The sequence below is a fragment of the Martes martes genome (genome assembly GCF_963455335.1).
Source record: "Martes martes genome assembly, chromosome: 5".
NCBI lineage: Eukaryota > Metazoa > Chordata > Mammalia > Carnivora > Mustelidae > Martes > Martes martes.
In genome coordinates, this window is record NC_137892.1 from 60,751,592 (window position 1) to 60,771,785 (window position 20,194).

Consider the following 20,194-nt stretch of genomic DNA (forward strand, 5'->3'; position numbering starts at 1 on the left):
TGCAAAGGCTGATGTAAGTGTGAGGTGTTCACTTGCTTCCACAACCTTCCCTCCTGCTTGCCTTGGCAACTCCCTAGGTTCTGGGGTGAATCTGGGTCAGCGATTCCTGCTTCAGAAAGTGGATACAGAATCTGGTGTGGGAGTTAACCACTATCTAGTCCTTTCGTCCCTTGAACACTTTTCTGTTGGGAGCTAGCCCTTCCCAGGGGAGGGAGGTCCTACTCTCCCTGGCTAGCCAGTAAGTCTGGATCGTCTTCTGCACACTTCCCTGTTTCTGCCCCCAGTCCACCTTCCCCAGCCACCTGTGTACCCGGCTCTTAGGTCCAGTTCTCCAGGAATTCCCTGTGGGGGGCCAGCTCCACAGAGTGGCTGAGCCCCAGGAATATGCTGGCCCTCACTCCAAAAGAAACCCCCTCTCTTACCATCACTAGCCACTGCAACTGACCCATGTGCAACCTGCCGCCCTTACAGCAGGGCCACAGCCATGGCCACACCCAATCCCTCCTAATGTGGAATCATGTGGCACCAGACCACATTCCAGGCAACACCAGCAGCGCGGTTGTAAAGAAGAAGCGTGCTTACTCGGGATGGGGTAACCCTGCCCCTCGCCACACTGGTTACGGGCAGTCACCATCCACCCCTCCTCAGCTAGCTCACTGAAGAGAGCTTTCCTCCTAAAGCTACTTAAGTAGCAGGGAAGACGTCAGAAGAGAGGCAGCCAAAATGGCAGTGTTCCAATAGTGTGGAAGACTTGGCTGTTTTGGTCACTTTGTCTTCTGGCCCATTTTGCACGCACCAGCCAAAGCCAGATGCCATTCTCTAAAGCTCCTCAGAACTTTGCTGCAATCCCAGATGAAAAAGAAGCACCCTTCCCCTCCCCAGCCACCAGCAAATGCAGAAATAGGCTCATGAAGAATTAACATTAAAAACTCTTTTCCCTCATGAACCATATTTAAATGATAAAACCTATGAGGAAGCTCTGCACCTTTCCCAGAAACTAGCTTATGACAACAAAAAACTGAGGAGAGGGTCTCAACAAATCACAGTTGGTAACCAACCCTGCTGAAAGCATAGTTAAGACGCTGTCATTTCACCACAGAGATGTTCATTATTATGGATGGGTTGACAACAAAAGTCAACGGAGTTGACAAGACATCAATGCTATTACCATTATAGGCTGTTTTGTGTTATGTTGATGGGAATTTGGGGGGGAAGGTTTTGAGAATAGTTAGAGCAAAAAACACCCCAATTTTCCTGACCATGTCCAGTGCAGCATGTATGGCAAAATACTGGAGGTAGAATGTGGTTAATCTGCGAAGATTTCCATTCAGATAGGAAATAAATAGATTTACTGTGATAGTTCAGGTTGATTCTAGAACATGTCTCTTTATTCTTACTTCAATTTAGAAAGAATTCACACAGATAGTACTTACTATTGTTGAATACAGATTCATAGGCTTTGGAAACGGACTCTTTTGTGGTAGGTCAACAATGGCTACTAAACAAAATACACCCTCTACAAAGTTCTACAAAGCATGATGATCAGAACCCATGCGGTTAGTTTAGGTGAAGACAATCACAGCAAGAAGGCTGCTTAAACAATATACAGATTTGTTAAGCAAGAGTTCTTCCATCCTCCTTCCCCCCACAAGCTTTCCCCATCACCTTGCATATGCTTTACCATTGTACTCAATTATAAAGGAAACACTTGTTCCTGATAATCTGGATAAAAAGGTTAGAGAACTCCAGAAAGCAACATGGGAGAAATATCACATCCTTCTGTGACACAGAAGTTCTTGAAAGTACCACACACACAACACTCAGTGTAAGACTTACCTGAAGGCGCTTACTTAAAAGACAGTCTATCGGTAAAAGGGAGTGGGAGATCCAGGCTTCTGCTTATGAAATGAATGAGTCAGGGGGAATAAAAGGCAAAGCATAAGGATATACTCAACAATATGGTAGCTACATCTGTGTACATCACAGTACAGAGATACTGAATCACTAGGCTGCACACCTGAAACTAGTGTAAAATCGGGTGTTAACTATACTCAAATAACAACATTTAAAATAAGTTAGTACATAAATAAATGATAAATGAATGAAAGACATCCAACACACTGACTTAGAATGTAAATCGGGAGTCTGCCTTCGTAGCCAGCTGCGCAGTGTCTCCCCAACCCCGGCAGGCGAGCGCCGCTGACCTCGTGTGCATTCCTGTCAGTCTGGATGTGGCTGCTCCACTCTACTCACCTGGTGGACTTCCGTGGCCTGCAGCCGCCGTGGCAATTGCAAAAGCAGACGCCGGCGAAACAGAGCAGAGGGAGTTGTCGGCCGTCTGTCCTGGTTATGTAAAAGAATTGAAATGGCATGGTGAGGCAGATGGGTAATATTCTGTCATGAAAATTCTCATTTTCATTCCTGCACTGGATGAAGGGTTAGGCTAGATGTCCTGTATTGTTCTTGTTAATAGAAAAATAACAAGATTTTACATCAGTAATTGCACTCTAGGTGTACAACCAAGGGAACTGAAAGTAGAGCCACACAAAAACCAATACATGAATATCCCTGGCAGCATTATTCACAACAATCGAAAAAGTATAAACACCCGAATGTCCATCAATCATGGGATGGATAAACCAGATGTGGTATATTGATACAAGGGAGTACTATTTAGCCACAAAAAGGAATGAAGGACTGATACCTACTACAACATGAATGACCTGTGAAAACATGATGCTACACGAGAGAAGTCAATCACAGAAAAGCATGTATTGTATGAGTGAGCCTGTGCATATGAAATGTCTGGGAGAGGTGTGATTTCCAGAGGCTGTGGGGAGATGGAAAGAGGGGGTGATTGCTAATGGGCAGAGGGTTTCTTTTTGGGGTAATAAAGATGCTCTGGAGTGAGAGAGTGGTGACGGCTGCCCCATCTTGTGACTATATAAAAGCCACTGGCCTGTACACTTGAGAAAGGTGAACTCTGTGATATCTGATTTATAGCTCAATATAAAAAAGTTTTTTAAAAATTTCCTATATCAAAAAGAATTTTCCTACATCATATTACCGACAGAATTTTCTGCTCAAAACATCTCTAAAGTGTGGATGGATTCTAAACTCAAAAGGATGTTCTGAGCACCCTTTTGCAGCCTCCTTCCCTCCTCGGACATTTTACTCACAGCATCTGATAATGCTGATTATCAGCAACTTCGCTTTTTTCCTCATTCAGGCTTCTGGTGAAAATAACTCACTGTGATTCTGACCTGAAGGGTTTTTATTAGTTTGCCCCTAAAGTGATATAGTCATGCTTAAAATAAATAAATATGAGGCAAGGCAAAGAGCTGCTTAATATACCTAAGTAGAAAGCATGGAAAAGCTCTACCCTCTCCTTTAGCAGTAGCCTTTAAATATTTGTGGCATAAGGTGGCAAGTAGACAGATGAACAGGCAAAATTTCAGCTAAACAGCAAGAAAATGTTTGACACTGTCCCCATTTGGATCCTCCGTTTTACCACAGATTTTAGCTTCCTTCCCATATTCCTATGTCTCTGGGGTGTAGTCACATCAGAGAAGAAACAAAGGACTTAATTCACAAACAGGATGAGGATTTCCAAATAATGCTTATATAAATTTAAAAATTTTATATATGAATATAAATATATAAAGAAAGACTATAAAGCAGAGAACTAATAATAGTGACCAAGTGAACAGTATTTATTTCTTGCCTTTGTAGAGTTTCACTTTCATGGGCTTTGGTTCAAAACTGTTCCAGGTTACCATGAACTCAACAGGGAGTCTGCCCCATGTGGCAACGGTTAAGGAAGTCGGCAAGGCCTGGACTGATCAAAGCTCTAAGAGTGAGAGATCTGGCTAACCCCACAGTAGACCTGTAACAAGCCAGGAGAGTCCTGCTAGCCATTTTCATTTACCAGAACCACCCAAACGTCAGGGGGATCCATGATTATCAGGAGTCTGAAACTGGTCCACACTCCAAGGGCTGATATCCACCTAGGTGAACCTTCTATTTTCTTTCTTTCTTTTTTTTCTTTTTAAAATTAACATATACCGTATTCTTTGTTTCAGGGGTACATGTCTGTGATTCATCAGTCTTACACAATTCACAGCACTCACCACAGCACATAGCCTCCCCAATGCTCACCACCCAGCCACCCCAGCCCTCCCCGCAGCCATCTCCAGCAACCCTCAGTTGTTTCCCAAGATTAAGAGTCTCTTATGGTTTGTCTCCCTCTCTGGTTTTGTTTTGTTTCATTCATCCTAGGAATGCATCCATTTCTTCCAGATTGTCTAATTTGATGGCAAATAGTTGCTCATAATATGTTCTTATAATTGTTTGTATTTCTTTGGTATTGGTTGTGATCTCTCCTCTTTCATTCATGATTTTATTAATTTGGGTCCTTTCCCTTTTCTTTTTGATAACTCTGCCAGGGGTTTATCAATCTTATTAATTCTTTCAATGTGTGGATTTTTTTTTTTTTTAAACTGAAAGCAAACTTCTTTATTGTACACAGTACAGAATATAACGCAGCTTGGCAGGATTGCATACGGCCCTGCGCGGGGGAAAGTATTTCAAATCAACTGGCAGGTTAAAGCCTTTCTGCACTGTAGACTTTCCACACTCTGGAAAAGAAGCAAAAATAAAACAAAACAAGAGAAATAAAAAAAAACCAAAACCATCCGGGAGGTGCATGAGTCCAATGGGAATGCAACGGTGATACGCCATCCTGTGTCCCATGACAGCACAGGCCCCGTAGTTACAGCGTCGGAGGGGTGGTGGGGGTGGGCAGGGAGGGGGGAGGAGAGCTCAGGCTACAGAGGGTTAGTTTCATACTTGCTAAGACAGCGTAAATCCATCAAGAAAAGAAAACCCAAACCAGGAGAAGGAAGAAAAAAAACAAATCCTATACAGCATTTACAACAAATAAATCTCTAGCCAGCTGGGGGTGAAGTATGCATCTATATATAGACTATGTGTAGGTTAGAGAGCTATAAATATGGTTGGGGAAGAGTCCTTTGATTAGAGTACAATGCTAATTAAGGCCCAAGCTAGAGGTTCAATACCTTGGCGGGCTAATTAGCTTCCAATAGTGGGAAACCTTATGTGTTCATAGCTGTAAACCGCACCCCTTCTCCCTATTGAACCTCTTTGCGAACGTGCTGCTGCTGGTCAGAAGGGGGACTAGTGGAGACGGGTGCGCACCCTGTTCAGAGGCAACAACGGAAAGCATGTTTCTTCCCCTCACTGGGTCAGCACTGTCTGGTGCAGGTGCAGACCAGGGGTCATTATCAACGTGCTAAGTGCCACGGGGGGCGGGAGGTGGGGAGCGAGGGATCCTATCAGCGGAGCAGGCAGCAAGGCACTACCACTTCCTAAGAACTTCTCCTCTACTCTGAGGCCGACTTGCACATCGCTTTAGCTGGGTGGTGGAAAACTTTTCCAATATCATACAGCATCTGGAGTAAACTTTTTTTTTTTTTTGATAAAGTGGAGGGAAACTAAACTGCTAGCACTGTTTTACCTGTCAGTGTCACACATACATCTCAAACCCTATTGAATCCTATGCAGGGTTTAAAGTCCAAGAATTAAAGAAAATAAAAAGAAAACGAACTGATGAGATGGAAATTGTCATCGGTCATGCCTGGGGAGACAGCAGACAGCCCCAGGGTTCCCACCGGGTGGCCAGGTGTCAAATGGACATGACGCGTATTATGTACATATGCTTTCCAGAGAGGGCGTGTTAGAGGACACGGGGAACTATACACATGGAATCTAAGCGGTGTGTCCAGGCTGCCCTGCACACCTCAAAAATGTACAACTCAGGTGCAAATGTTCCATCAGGCTGACTGGTGCAGAAAGCACAAAGCAGGCAATAGAGTGGGCTTGTGCGTGGCTAAGGGGGCGCCCCCAGCAAAGCCCCTTTCAAGCTGCAGCGTCTTCATCAGTCGGCACTGCCGTGCTAAGGACGCAGTGCACAGTTACCAAAAGGTTTGTTTTTTTTTTTTGCTTTAAATACCAAAACTACAAAAATCAGTTTATAAACTGTTTTCCCAAAACAACCACCAAAACAAAACGATCCCCCGAATCGAAGCAAAACAAAATACTGTCAAAAGTGTAAGTCACCCTTCTACAATGAAAGCCATCCACACACTGCCGTGTGACTGGGAAGAGAAAGGGGGCTTGTTCTACGTGGTGACCACATGGCTAGAAGGTTCCCAAGAGTAGCGACGGTTTATTATTTGAGAACCACGGAGTGGGTAACAGCTGTTCTGACTTTCACCCCCTTCTTTCTAGACCCAGGGGGAAACATTTCAGCTTGAGCTTGAAGAGCTCTCCGAATTTTAAGATCTACTTTTAACCCTTCGCGGGCTGAGCTGCCCCAGCTTCTTCGCCGAACGTTCTATGGGTTTGTCATTTCTTTGTCAATAAATTGTGCAAATCAGAGCCCTTCGATGTAAAGGCAATTAGTAGTCCATGACCAATGCAGATTGTCACACACTCTGTCCCGGTTTGTGGGCACTAACCTGAACAAGGTATTGCTTTGCAGATAATGTCCGTGGGAAGGAGGCTCCTTTGCAATCTCTTCCCAGAAACCTTGTCAGGATCAGAGCTGAGGCAGCAGCCTTTTGGTGGTTTTTCGGTCCCTTCCCTGTTCCCACTCCCAGCCAAGGTATCTGTCGTTAAGGGTGCCAATCCAGAGACAGCTTGGGTTCTCCAGATAATACTCAAAGGGCAAGCTTTAGGAACAGCCAAAAACACACACAAAACCACTGCCCTCGTTTGCCTGAATGGGAACTGCTAGCTCTAGGGTTCGGCCGCTCAGCCACTCAGAAACTTAGTAAGCAAAGCCCTCGGCATAGGGGAGGCTGCCGCAGCGATCCATGTCCAGGAGGTAAGCCGGGTTGTCTTCAAAGTGGGTTAGCGGCAGGGTATCTTCCTCGTTGAGGTGACACTCAGACTCTGCTTTCAGGAACGGACGCTGGTTGTCGGGGAAGGCCATGGAGAAAGGGCATCCGGGTCACAGACAAATTTATAGACGTATCGCTCCCCGGCCACCTTCTGCATGATGCCCTTTTCGTAGCTCCTAGTTTTGTTGATCTGTTCTACTGTTCTTTTGGTTTCTATTTCATGGATTTCTGTGCTGATCTTTATTAATTCACTTCTGCTGGATTTAGGCTTTCTTTGCTGTTCTTTCTCCAGCTCCTTGAGGTATAGGGTTAGGCTGTGTATTTGAGACCTTTCTCATTTCTCGAGAAAGGCTTGTATTGCTATATACTTTCCTCTCAGGACTACCTTTGCTGTGTCCCACAGATTTTGAACATTGTGTTTTCATTTTCATTTGTTTCTATGAATTTTTCAAATTCTTCTTTAATTTCCTGGTTGACCCATGCATTCTTTAGTAGGATGCTCTTTAGTCTCCATGTATTTGAGTTCTTTCCAAATTTCCTCTTGTGACTGAGTTCTAGTTTCAAAGCACTGTGGTCTGAAAATATGCAGGGAATGATCCCAGTCTTTTGGTACCGGCAGAGACCTGATTTGTGACCCAGGATGTGATCTATTCTGGAGAATGTTTCATGTGCACTAGAGGAGAATGTGTATTCTGTTGCTTTGGGATGAAATATATCTGAATATATCTGTGATGTCCATCTGGTCCAGTGGGTCATTTAAGTCCTTTATTTCTTTATCTTTGCTTAGATAATCAGTCCATTTCAGTGAGGGGGGTGCTAAAGTCCCCTATTATTATTGTATTATTGTCAATGTGTTTCTTTGATTTTGTTATTAATTGGCTTATATAACTGGCTGCTCCCATATCAGGGGCATAGATATTTAAAATTGTTAGATCTTATTGTTGGGAAGACCCTTTAAGTACAATATAGTGTCCTTCCTCTTCTCTTATTATAGTCTTTGGTTTAAAAATCTACAATTTGTCTGATATAAGGATTGCCACTCCAGCTTCCTTTTGATGTTCATTAGCATGGTAAATGGTTTTCCACCCCCTCACTCTAAATCTGGAGGTGACTTTGGGTCTAAAATGAGTCTCTGGCAGACAGTATATTGATGGGTCTTGCTTTTTTTTAAATCCATTCTGATACCCTGTGTCTTTTGATTGGGGTGTTTAGTCCATTTATATTAAGGGTAACTACTGAAAGATATGAATTTATTGTCATTGTATTGCCTGTAAGGTGACTGTTACTGTATATTGTCTCTGCTCCTTTCTGGTCTATGTTATTTTTAGGCTCTTTCGTTGCTTATTAGAGGACCCCTTTCAATATTTCCTGTAAGGCTGGTTTGGTGTTTGCAAAATCTTTTAATTTTTGTTTGTCCTGGAAGCTTTATCTCTCCTTCTATTTTCAGTGACAGCCTGGCTGTCCATAGTATAACAGATAATAATATAACAGTATAATATAATACATATATGTATATCATATATATAATATTATAACAGTATAATAATACTGGCTGACTGTAGTACTCTTGGCTGCATATTTTTCTCGTTTAGTGCCAGTCCTTTCTGGACTGCCAGGTCTCTGTGGATAGGTCTGCTGCCAATCTAATATTTCTACTGTTATAGGTCACAGACCTCTTGTCCCAAACTGCTTTCAGGATTTTCTCTTTGTCTCTGAGACTTGTAAGTTTTACTATTAGATGACAGGGTGTGGACCTATTTTTGTTGGTTTTGAGAGGCATTCTCTGTGCCTCCTGGATTTTGATGCCTATTTCCTTCCCCAAATTAGGGAAGTTCTCTGCTATAATTTGCTCCAATATACCTTCTGCCCCCCTCTCTCTTTCTTCTTCTTCTGGGATCCCAATTATTCTAATATTGTTTCATCTTATGGTATCACTTATCTCTCGACTTCTCCCCTTGTGATCCAGTAGTTATCTCTCTTTTTCTCAGCTTCTTTATTCTCCATCATTTGGTCTTCTATATCACTAATTCTCTCTTTTGCCTCATTTATCCTAGCAGTTAGTTTCCATTTTTTATTGTACCTCATTAATTTTTGTTTTGATTTCAACTTGGCTGGATTTTAGTTCTTTTATTCCTCGAGAAAGGGATTTTTCTAGTATCTTCTATGCTTTTTTCAAGCCCAGCTAGTATCTTTATAATTGTCATTCTGAACTGTGGTTCTGACATCTTACTCATGTCCATATTGATTAGGTCTCTGGCAGTTGGTACTGCCTCTTGTTCTTTTTTGTTGAGGTAAGTTTTTCCATTTTGTCATTTTGTTCAGAGAAGAATAGATCAATGAGAGAACAAAGTGCTAAAAAGGTAACAATGACCCCAGAAAAATATACACAAAACAAATCAAAAGAGACCCAAAACTGGGGGGAAAGAAAGGAAAATAAATAAGTAAGTAAAAAGAAAAGGAAAAAAAGAATATGATCAGACTGGTGAATAGAACACAGCACACACTAGATTTTGGGTGTATTTTGAACTGTTAGAAGAAATGGTCTCCCAAAATTTTAAGGAAAGAAAAACTTTTATATATATACTAAAATAAGGGTAAATACGATGTAGGGTGACTGTAAAGATGAAAATCAAAAAAGATTTTTGAAAAGCAATTGATAAAACAAGAAGCTGGTAGAAAAAAGGAAGAAAAAATTTTTAAAAAATTAAAAAGGAGAGAATGTGATCAGGTGGGAGACTATAACAAAGTCACACGCTAGATTTAGGGTATATTTTAGTCTGTTAGAAGAAACTTTATCTCGAAATTTTAAAGAAAGAAAAATAAATATATATATACAAAAATAAGGTTAAATACAATGAAAGGATAGAATATGACTATGAAAATGATAATTTAATACAATTTCAAAAAAGGAATTGACAAGAGTAAGATGTTGGTTAAAATAGGAAAGAAGAAAAATTTTTTTAAAAATGGGAAAAGAAGAAAATAAAGAAAATTTTAAAAATTAACTTCAAAAACCTAAAGAATCATGGGGAAATAGCCATGAATTCCATGTACTGTATTCCCCTAGCACTGGTGTTTTACAGTTCTCATTGATCAGTAAACTTGGTCTTGGCTGGATGTTCTTGCTGATCTTCTGGGGGAGGGGCCTGTTGCAGTGATTCTCAAATGTTTTTGCCTGAGGTGGAACTGCACCGCCCTTGCCAGGGGCCAGGCTAAGTAATCTGCTCTGTTCCCTCTCGGGAGCTTTTGTTCCCTGACAGCTTTCCATAAGCTTTGGAGGAGGAGAATGAAAATGGCGGCCCCTCAATCTCTTGTCCCTGAGGAGCTGAGAGCTCGGGGCCCCACTCCTCAGTGCGCCCTCAGAGAAAAGCAGTAAATCCCTCCTGTCTCCCTGGTCTCCAGCCGCGCTCTGTGCTCACCCAGACTGTGACCAAGCGTCTATCTCTGGCACACAGCCCTCTTTGGAGTCTCTAAACCCAGCAGATTCCTGTGCTGCACTCCCATGCCACTTTTCCCAGGGGAGGAAGGTGAGTCTCCCCAGATCTGTCACTTATGGGGTCCCTGCTCAAAGTGTGGTCTGACTGTGCCTCGGATTACAGTTTAAGGTAACTCTGAGCTAAGAGCCCCCTCCTTGGCTCCGTCTCTGCAGCCAGCTTCTCATCTCTGATACCTGGGAGCTCTGCCGCACTCTGGCACCCACGGTCTTTCTGTGACCCCAAGGGACCTGAGGCCACCCTGTGCCCGAGAGAGCTCCACCACTGCTTAGCCTCTGGAGTGATGTCCCTCAGTGGAGCAGACTTCTAAAAGTTCTGATTTTGTGCTCTGGTGCTATACTGTTTGCCAGGAGCTGGCTGACACAGGCTCCCTCACCGCCGGGATCTATCTTCTCTAATATCACTTCAGATTCGCTTCTCCGCACGTCCTACCTTCCAGAAAGTGGTTCCTTTTCTGTTCATATAATTGCTGCTCTTCTTTTCTTAGGTCTCCTGTTGAGTTTGTAGGTATTCAGAAAGGTTGGTAACTATCTAGTTGAATTCCTGGGACCACGTGAAATTTAGGCCTCCTACTCCTCCATCATCTTGTTCCTCCCAGTCCCCAGTGAGTTTTCTGACAAGAGTCTGACCCAGGTTAGCTTCTCTTGGAGCTGATTACAAGACAACAACTACTACCACTTGGCCAAGGCTACAAATGAACGGCCATGTGGAGCCTTTGCCAAACTGTTCTACTCAAAGCAGGTTTATGAAAGTCTAAAAATCTTTACATTTTACTTGGATTACTTGGGGGGAGTTTGGTTTCATAACTGAATAGTTTTCTCTTGTAGCTTAAAATAACTTGAGGAGAAAAAAACGAAACAATTCAAAACCAACTGTTGTGTTTTTGTTTTTGATTAGTAAAGCAGAATGTAAGGATTAACAACACATCTGTTTAATTTGTTTTTAAATATTTCTAGGGTTTAAAAAATGTTTAAAGTTTATAATTCATAATGGAAAATCATCTGAATGCATACCCTAATGGCAAACCACTGTAAAAATGTTTCAAAAAACAACTGTTATTTGGATTTTTTTATTTGAACAACGGGAAGATAAAAGATTTCTACCTTTCCCTCCGACGGTTTTTCCTCCAATTAGAGCACATTTCGTATGTTCTATAACAAATTATGGGTAATGCTTTATAAGTGTCCTAACTATAGAAAATACACCAGTTTTTTGCCACATGAGCAATAATGATTCTTCAAACAGCCATCCTTTAAGAACAAGCTTCTTGATTCATGTTACTCCACAGAGTGCCGTGCAGTGATGGGGCAAGATGAGTATTAGTTACACTAATGACATATTCTCTAATCATTTATTTCTCCACTACTTGACAGTCACATTGTTTCCTTCCAACTAATTTTTGTAACTGAGATTAAAAAATATTTTGGGAGTGCAAAAGGCAAAAGAAAGATTCAGAAGCTAGAAACTACCTTTTGCGTTTATACTTTCACGTCTCCTGAACTTACCTACAGGCTGACGATAGCGGAGGTGCTGAGGAGTGGAGGGTGATCGGCAAGGTGAAAGGTCCGTGCTGTCTGCCACTGGGGAACTTTCCACTCCTGCTCGGTCCACAGGTGCAGACTCTAGGACGGCTGCTTGGAAACATCGGGAATTTTAACAACCAGGCCATGAATTCAAGATGTTCTTGTCAGTAGTATACACAGAAACACAAAGGTCTATTATGGATAACCGACTTCCAGACTAGTCTACATTTTTAAAGGGCTTTAATATGAAATCAAGTCATTCCTTCTAGCAGCGTGCTAGTGTCACTAAATCTCAGTGCAGTGTCTTCTTTATCCCTGTCTCGCTGACCCTGCTAAGCCTGGCTAACTGTACCCAGTCCTTTATGCCCAACACAACAGCAGATGTTCAAAAGAAGAGGGGATGTGATATGGGTTCCCTACCCGCCAGAAAAGTAGGGCAAGAAGGACACTCCCAGACGGTAAATCAGACTGGGAGCAAAATTGGGACTTCACTAATTCTTAAGCCACCTGAAGTTTGAGTCCCTATCAGGGTGCCGCCCCCCCCCCCCAACAAGAAGCTCTGGGGACTCCTAAGGGTCTAGAGCTGCCCTGTCCAACATGGTAGCATTAGCCAAATGTGACTAGATAAATTCAAATGAAAACTAACTGAAATTAAATTACTATTTCAGTTCCTTACTTGCACTAGCCATATTTCAAGTGCTCAGTACCAAATGTGGCTAGTGGTTACAGTACAGGATGGCAGAGACAGAGAGCATTTCCATCCTCCCAGAGAGTTCTGCTGGACAGCCCTGATCTAAAGCTACAGATCAACAGGAAGCAAGTGGAAATTTTTAGAATGAACCATGGGGAAAGCTTGAGATCGTCTGAGCCTTTTCACTGCAGCTAAGGTCTCATGAACAAAAGACACATCACTCTAGGGTCACCTTAGGCTATTACTGATGATGTTTCTGTACCACTCGCACTGGCTTATTAACCAGCTAAAACTACAACCCTGCGTATGTTCTTTCACGGAAAAAGCACAACCAAAAATTCATACATTTCCACCATCCTCTTGTATTTCTTTTTTCCTTGGGCTTTTCATTAACTCGTAACAACTCTGTCTCCTCTACTAACTTTCCAAGACCCCTGTCAGCAGGACTGCTCTCAGCCCTGCTCCCTTTGTCATTCCATTCAAGATTTCACTCAATAAACCCTTCCAAAAATACCTAATGACTTCTTGCATTTGATTTACTTCCTTGCAAATAGGGCCACGGCCACGATCCGGCTCTTCTGCAACACAAAGGGGCCAGGGAAGGGAACCGGTTAGGCTCTTTCCCTGAATGACATAATTACAGTAAAGCTGGCAGTGATGCAGGATACAGACAAAAAATTCATGCTTAGCTGTTAGTTTTATTATTTTCTAAATAACTCCCTCAAAATTCTGTAATGGAAGGCATCTGCTCTGCAAGAGCAAGCAGAATTATCAAATACACGTGTCCTTGGGCTGATTCAACCATTCAATCCTCTGAGGCAAATGAAAAAATCATTTCATCAGCAATTACACTAAACCCGAAAAACTTCCCAGTGAGAGAGACGGTCAGGCCTTGAATATCTCCTGAAAGAACAGGAAAGCAAAGAATAACACTGTAAGCAAACAGAGGCAGCTACAGAGAGGAGAAACCCTGCCAGCAGGGTGGGGGACAAGCAGCATTTCCTTCTGGCATGTTCGCTTTCAATCAAGTTCCATGCAAACAGCTTTGCTTTCAGGACGAGTAGGCAGATGTGGGCTCAAAACAAATGCTAAAATTGGGAGCACTTTCAGCCCACAGGCAGGCAATTTTCAAGCTAAGAACACAGAAACAGACACCGGTGATGCAGGCTGTGCAGCAACACTGGGGCTGGCTTGCACAGCAGGGACCCGAGGGCACGCTGGTGGGTGTGGTGAGAGACCCCAATACAGGCAGTGGCCCTGTGCCTTCCCTTGCTTGCCTGCCACTGGCTGGATTTTTGTGGAGAGCTCACCACTGGGTGGCATACGGAAGGGAGCTGGGCTGAGATGTGCACTTCTAAGGAAAATCCAGGGTGGAAGAAGGTGGGGCCTGCCTGCTAGGAGGGTTTAATGACTAAGCCAAGCCTGGGGCAGACAGGGGAGGCAGGGGAGACTGGATGGGGTCAGGGAATGAAGGGTCTTCGTTTTCCCTCCAGGGTTCATCATTTTGCTCACTCAGAGGGATAGCTCCTATTTCTCTTCTTCCTCTTTATGTCATTTGAAGTTTTCTTGCCAGGAAATATTGCAAGCCTGGCATTAGCAGTGCAGTGACAATAAAACTGGACAAAGGTGACTAGCATTTTTCACATGGCGTGCCCTGAAACTGTCTAGCAGGTCAGCGGTGAGAAAGACCTATGGCCTCAGTAGGGACCTAATGGAGGAAGCCGGTATTACGTAATGAGGTTGTACAGAGTTGTATCCTGAAGTGAAAAGCCAAAAATGTATAAACTGTTGGCATAGAATTCTTATTCAAGTTTGCCAACTGTTTTAAGTGTTAACATTATGCAAAGCACATGCAAACATCTTTCAAATTAAAGACAGATCAGTGTCTCCCTTTTCTTTGCCAATTAGAATCTTCAAGACTAGACAACAGAGTTAACACAGCAGCACTCTTGGCTCCTACAGACATCATGTACACACACACATACACAGAACCTGTCAGACTGATGCTGAAGCGAAGTGCTTTATCCATGACTTTCTTAGGCCTATTCATGACCAATATTATCCATTTACCAATGCAAAATAAAAGAAAAATCTATGATTCCTGTTTCACCTCTTCAGAAAAATGCCAGAGAGCTCCCCAGTCTCCAGTGTTAATTCTGAGCTTTCTACCCACAGCATTTCCTTTATGGGAATTCATAGGATAAATTGTTCTCAAATCCCAGTAGGAAGAAAAGATACGCCTGTACACCAGTATCTTCTTAGGTTTCATATGAATCACAGAATTGATTATTTTCGGAACCCAAACCAGGGCGACTCTAGGAACTACAGAAGACCACACAGTGTTGTGTTCACTGTTCACTAACCATACCCTTGGCCTCATACAGTTTTTCTCCATTACCTGATTTCCTTATTCATTTTACTTTTAATCCAGCTGTTCCATGTTCCTGTCTGAACTACCACCTTAACTACTTGTTAGGAACAAATAGAAACAAGATGGCAAGTAAATACATTAAAAGTAATCAGAAAACAGCTACAGAAAGGGAAAAGAAAGATATAAAGGGAATGGAGAACTATCTATCATGCTAATGCACATCAAAGGAAAGCCAGAGCACCCATATTTATATCAAACTAATTTTAAATCAAAGACTGTAACAAGAGATGAAGAAGGGCATTATCATAATTAAGGAGTCTGTCCATCAAAAAGACCTAACAATTGTAAATATTTATGCCCCCAACTTGGGAACACCTAAATATATGAATCAATGAATAACAAATATAAAGAAACACATTGATAATAATACAATAATAGCAGGGGATTTTAACACCCTACTTATAGCAATGAATAGATCATCTCAGCAGAAGATCAACAAGGTAACAATGGCTTTGAATGACACACTGGACCAGAAGGACTTAACAGATATATTCAGAGCATTTCATCCTAAAGCAGCAGAATAGACATTCTTTTTGAGTGCACATGGGACATTCTCCAAAACAGATTACACACTGGGTCACAAATCAGCCCTCAACACATAAAAAAAGATTGAGATCGTAGCGTGCATATTTTCAACCACAACACTGAAACCTGAAGTCAACCACAAGAAAAAAATTTGGGAAGACCACAAATACATGGAGGTTAAAGAACATCCTAGTAAAGAATGAATGGGGTAATCAGAACATTAAAGAAGAAATTTTAAAAGTACATGGAAGCAAATGAAAATAAAAACATAACGGTCCCAAACCTTTGAGATACAGCAAAGGCAGTCCTAAGAAGGGAAGTAAAATGCAATACAGGCCTACCTCAAGAAGCTAGAAAAGTCTTAAATACACAACCTAACTTTACCCCTGAAGGATCTAGAAAAAGAACAGCAAATAAAACATAAAGCCAGCAGAAGAAGGGAAATAATAAAGATTAGAGCAGAAATAAATGATACAGAACTAAAGGGGGGGAAAAACAGTAGAACAGATTAACAAAACTAAGACCTGGTTCTTTGAAAGAATTAATAAAATTAATTAACTCCTAGCCAGACTTACCAAAAAAAAAAAAAAAAAAAAAAGAGAGAGAGAGAGAGAGAAAGGACCCAAATAAATAAAATAAGGAAAGAAAGAGGAGAGGTCACAACAAATGCCACAGAAATACAAATAATTATAAGAGAATATTATGAAAAATTATATGCCAGCAAACTAGGTAATCTGGAAGAAATGGACAAATTCCTAGAGACATACAAACTAGCAAAACTGAAACAGGAAGAAACAGAAAACCTAAACAGACCCATAACCAGTAAAGAAATTGAATCAATAATCAAAAATCTCCCAACAGACAAGAGTCCAGGGCCAGATGGCTTCTCTGGGGAGTTCTACCAGACATTTAAAGAGTTAATAACTATTCTTCTCAAACTGTTCCAAAAAATAGAAACGGAAAGAAAACCTTCAAATTCATTCTACAAGGCCAGCATTGCCTTGATTCCAAAATCAGACAAAGACCCTACAAAAAGGAGAATTACAGGTCAATATCCATGAAGAACACAGGTCCAAAACTTCTCAACAAGATACTAGCAAATTGAATCCAATGGTACATTAAAAGAATTATTCACTTTGATCAAGTGGAATTTATTCTTGGGCTGAAGGGGTGGTTCAATATTCACAAATCAATCAAAGTGATACACCACATTAATAAAAGAAAGGTTAAGAACCATATGATCTCTCAATAGATGCAGAAAATGTATTTGACAAAATACAGCACCCATTCTTGATAAAAACCTTCAACGAAGTAGGTATAGATGGAACATATCTTAACATCATACAGGCCATATATGAAAGACCCAGAGCTAATATCATCCTCAACAGGAAAAAAAACAGAGCTTTTTCCTCTTCAGTTAGGAAAAAGACAGGTATGTTCACTCTCACCATTACTATTTAACATAGTACTAGAAGTCTTAGCTTCAGCAATCAGACAACAAAAAGAAATAATAAGCACCCAAATCAGCAAGGAAAAGGTCAAACTTTCACTATTTGCAGACAACATGATAGTCTACATAGAAGACCCAAAACAGCCTACCAAAAAATTGCTAGAACTGATACATGAATTCAGCAAAGTCACAGAATATAAAATCAATGTACAGGGACACCTGGGTGGCTCAGTTGGTTACGTGTGCAACTCTCAACAACCCAGAGAACATGACCTGAGCTGAGAAACCAAGAGTTGGATGTTCAACCAACTGAACCATTATTCATTATTCACACCATTATCATTATTCACACCATTATTCATAGGTTTTCTCCACCTTTGGCTGCCAGAGAAATGATTAATGCTGACACATGACAAGCTCTCCAGTTGCCAAGAGCTGTGACCACAATGATTGTACATCAGTCCAACACCTGCACCAACCAGTCTCTAGCAGACTTTGTCAGTGTTCTTTGGAGCTTAATTCAGTTCGTTCTTTCTTTCTTTCTTTCTTTCTTTTTTTTTTTTTTTTTTTTTGGTCTCCCTGAGTCTAACTCGAGCCAGGGGCAAAAACTACTGATTCCTACCAGTGACCACACCTCCATCCCAGATAGTAGGGCAAACAGGTTTTATATGACATTAGACCATCACTACATACTCTGGGCTTGGGTGTTGAAGACCAGAACCAGGGAACTTGGTGAGCAATGTCAAAATCTGCAACAAGTTAAAAGGAAGAATTAGCCATGATGGGCAACGGGCAGCTTGATTGAGGACCTCTAGAACCATGACATGAGTTCAGACCAACCTCAAAGCCATGAATGTCTGACACTAACATGCTTACTCTTAAAGCTCTCCTAACTCAAAATAACACAAGAATCCAGACTTAGACCCAGACTTCTATTCATTGCACTCCAATTAAAGGAGGAAACAGATCTTCCCATATTCTGGGAAATTCCTGTACTTCCCAGGACACCCTGACCCACAGGGGAGGTCTGTGATAAGCTTCCCTAAGTCACTCTTTCCACAGAGGTTCCCAGGCTGATGCTGGATGGAACACCAAATGTACTTGTCAGCTTGCATGCTGCCTCATTATTCCTGAGAAGAATCCATCATGATTCTACTAAAGCTTGTTGTTCTAATGACTTTTTAATTATCTTCCTCCTTTCCTCCTCCTTAGTTGCTAACTTGTCAATTTAAAGCATTTCTTGTTTAAAAGGGTGCTACTTTTGATGATGACAACCATCCAGTTAAAATTCCATTAAGTTCTTCAGCCAGGAGGCTTATTTTTAAATTATGTGAAGCTAGAAGCTTCAACCAGGTAGAGAAGCAAGGGTCTCTGCTTCCATCTGGGTGATTGCCCTTGAAATTTGGACACTTTGATTGAATACCCAATTTTTTTTATGTCATCAATAAATAAATCAGTTATCATATAGCAAAAAAAAAAAAAAGCTCATTGCTAATTTTGCTATGAAACCTTTTTTATTTTCACCACAGAAACATTAAAGCAACAAAAGTTACCTCCTATAACCCCTACTTTGTACTGAGCTGCAAAAGGCAAGGTAGACAGGACACAAGATCCTTGCTTAGTTAACAGAATGTTTCGTTTGATTCATTCATTTAACAAAAATTAACCACCTGCCAGGCACTGGCCAAGGCACAGAGAGTACAGAGATGAACAAGACAGACAATGTTGCTGATCTTATGGAATTTACACGTCCAGGCAGGAGGAAGAACTAGTGCAAAGGCCCCAAGGCAGAAATGACTGAGCTATTTCTGAGATAAAAAAACGCAATCCCCGTCACTGCATCTAGTAGGCAGGGTGAGGGGCATGATGGAAACAGGGGCTAGAAAGATAGACAAGATCTAAGTCTCATGGTATCTTAAGGTCTTGTGAGGGAAAACAGATTTTAATCTAAGTGCCACAGAAAATCGGAGAATTTAATCAGGAAAACATATCTAATTCACCTTTAAAAAAAAAAACATTTTGGCTGTCATGGACAATGAACACCATCTTGAATTTCATTTTTTCCCCTCTATCTCTGTTGTAATATGAAGCACTGTCTTGGTAACCAAACTGAAGAAGCCATCTTAATGCTTCCAGGCTGGGTCATCCTCAGCAGGGGAGGCTGGAAGCAGTATGGGAGTTCATGGCAGACACCAGGGGAGAAGGCTCTGGGGCCCAAGTTCCCAGAAGAGGGGGCCCACTTCCTGCCTCTACACAAAGTATCATTACCCAACCAGCCTTAACCAAATCCCACGAAGAACCTTCCAGTAATACCATTCAGATAATGCTGTTCTTCCATACACAGCTGACTACAATTAGACTTTTACTGTAGAAGACCCCAGGACAGCTAACTTTGCCCTCCTTTGCACATAGACTAGAGTGACCTACAGGCACTGCCCCTCCTAACTAGCCATTGTATTCATTCTACTTTCAACAGAGGAGTAGGAAAGCTGTAAAGAAAGGGATCTAGGGTTCCAGAAGGAATGGTGGGGAAGCAGGTGGCCAGCAAACACAGGGTGTGGCAGGTGGATAATACCTCTTTGAATACTTCGTTTTAGCTTGTTACACAGATCCATGCGGGGGTTATCTAGAGACTCCTCTATAGATCCCGGGCTTTGTTCTGGAGAAGGAAGGCCTCTGCTGAGATCCAATGGTACTTTGCCAGGGTGCGGTGGTGGGGATGCAGCAGGGCTGTGGGTGGTGGTAGGACTGCTGGATGCTGAGCAGGTGGTCAGGTCCAAAGCTCCTATCCTTGAGTTCAACGGAGAAGTCAAGGACAGCTTTCTGGCCCTCACTGGGGAGGACGTCCTGGACACAGCCAGTGGTGGTGGGGAAGAGAATTTGCGACACAAGCGTGGGGATTTGCCATCCACCAAATGTTCACCTCTATTGTTCTGGCTGGTAGCAAAAAACAATTCTAATGACCTAAAAATAAGAGCAGAAGCTATTGACAGATGATAGCCAAGTAAAGACGATTCCCCTGATTATCATTCAGAACATGCTCCCTACATAAAAAGGCCACAATATCATCACACTTCCGTTGCTGGATTTCCTTCATTTAAATGCTACCTATACACCACACATTTGCTGAAGGAATACAGACCATTTTTAGGCCTTG

At 41.9% G+C, this 20,194-nt stretch overlaps 1 protein-coding gene across 2 annotated transcripts in view; it reads right to left on the reverse strand.

Annotated features, from left to right (window-relative positions):
- Positions 1-20,194, reverse strand: part of RASGRF2 (Ras protein specific guanine nucleotide releasing factor 2) — a gene marked incomplete at its 5' end in the record, with an annotated part of 256,694 nt that overhangs the window by 92,260 nt on the left and 144,240 nt on the right. The window contains 3 exons of one of the 2 annotated variants that reach the window (XM_080803329.1): positions 2,254-2,343; positions 11,923-12,048; positions 19,739-20,001. In XM_080803329.1, the coding sequence (XP_080659455.1) occupies positions 2,254-2,343; positions 11,923-12,048; positions 19,739-20,001 (479 nt within the window). Of the gene's footprint in view, positions 1-2,253; positions 2,344-11,922; positions 12,049-19,612; positions 20,002-20,194 lie in introns of both variants that reach the window. The other variant, XM_080803328.1, reaches the window with a different exon arrangement.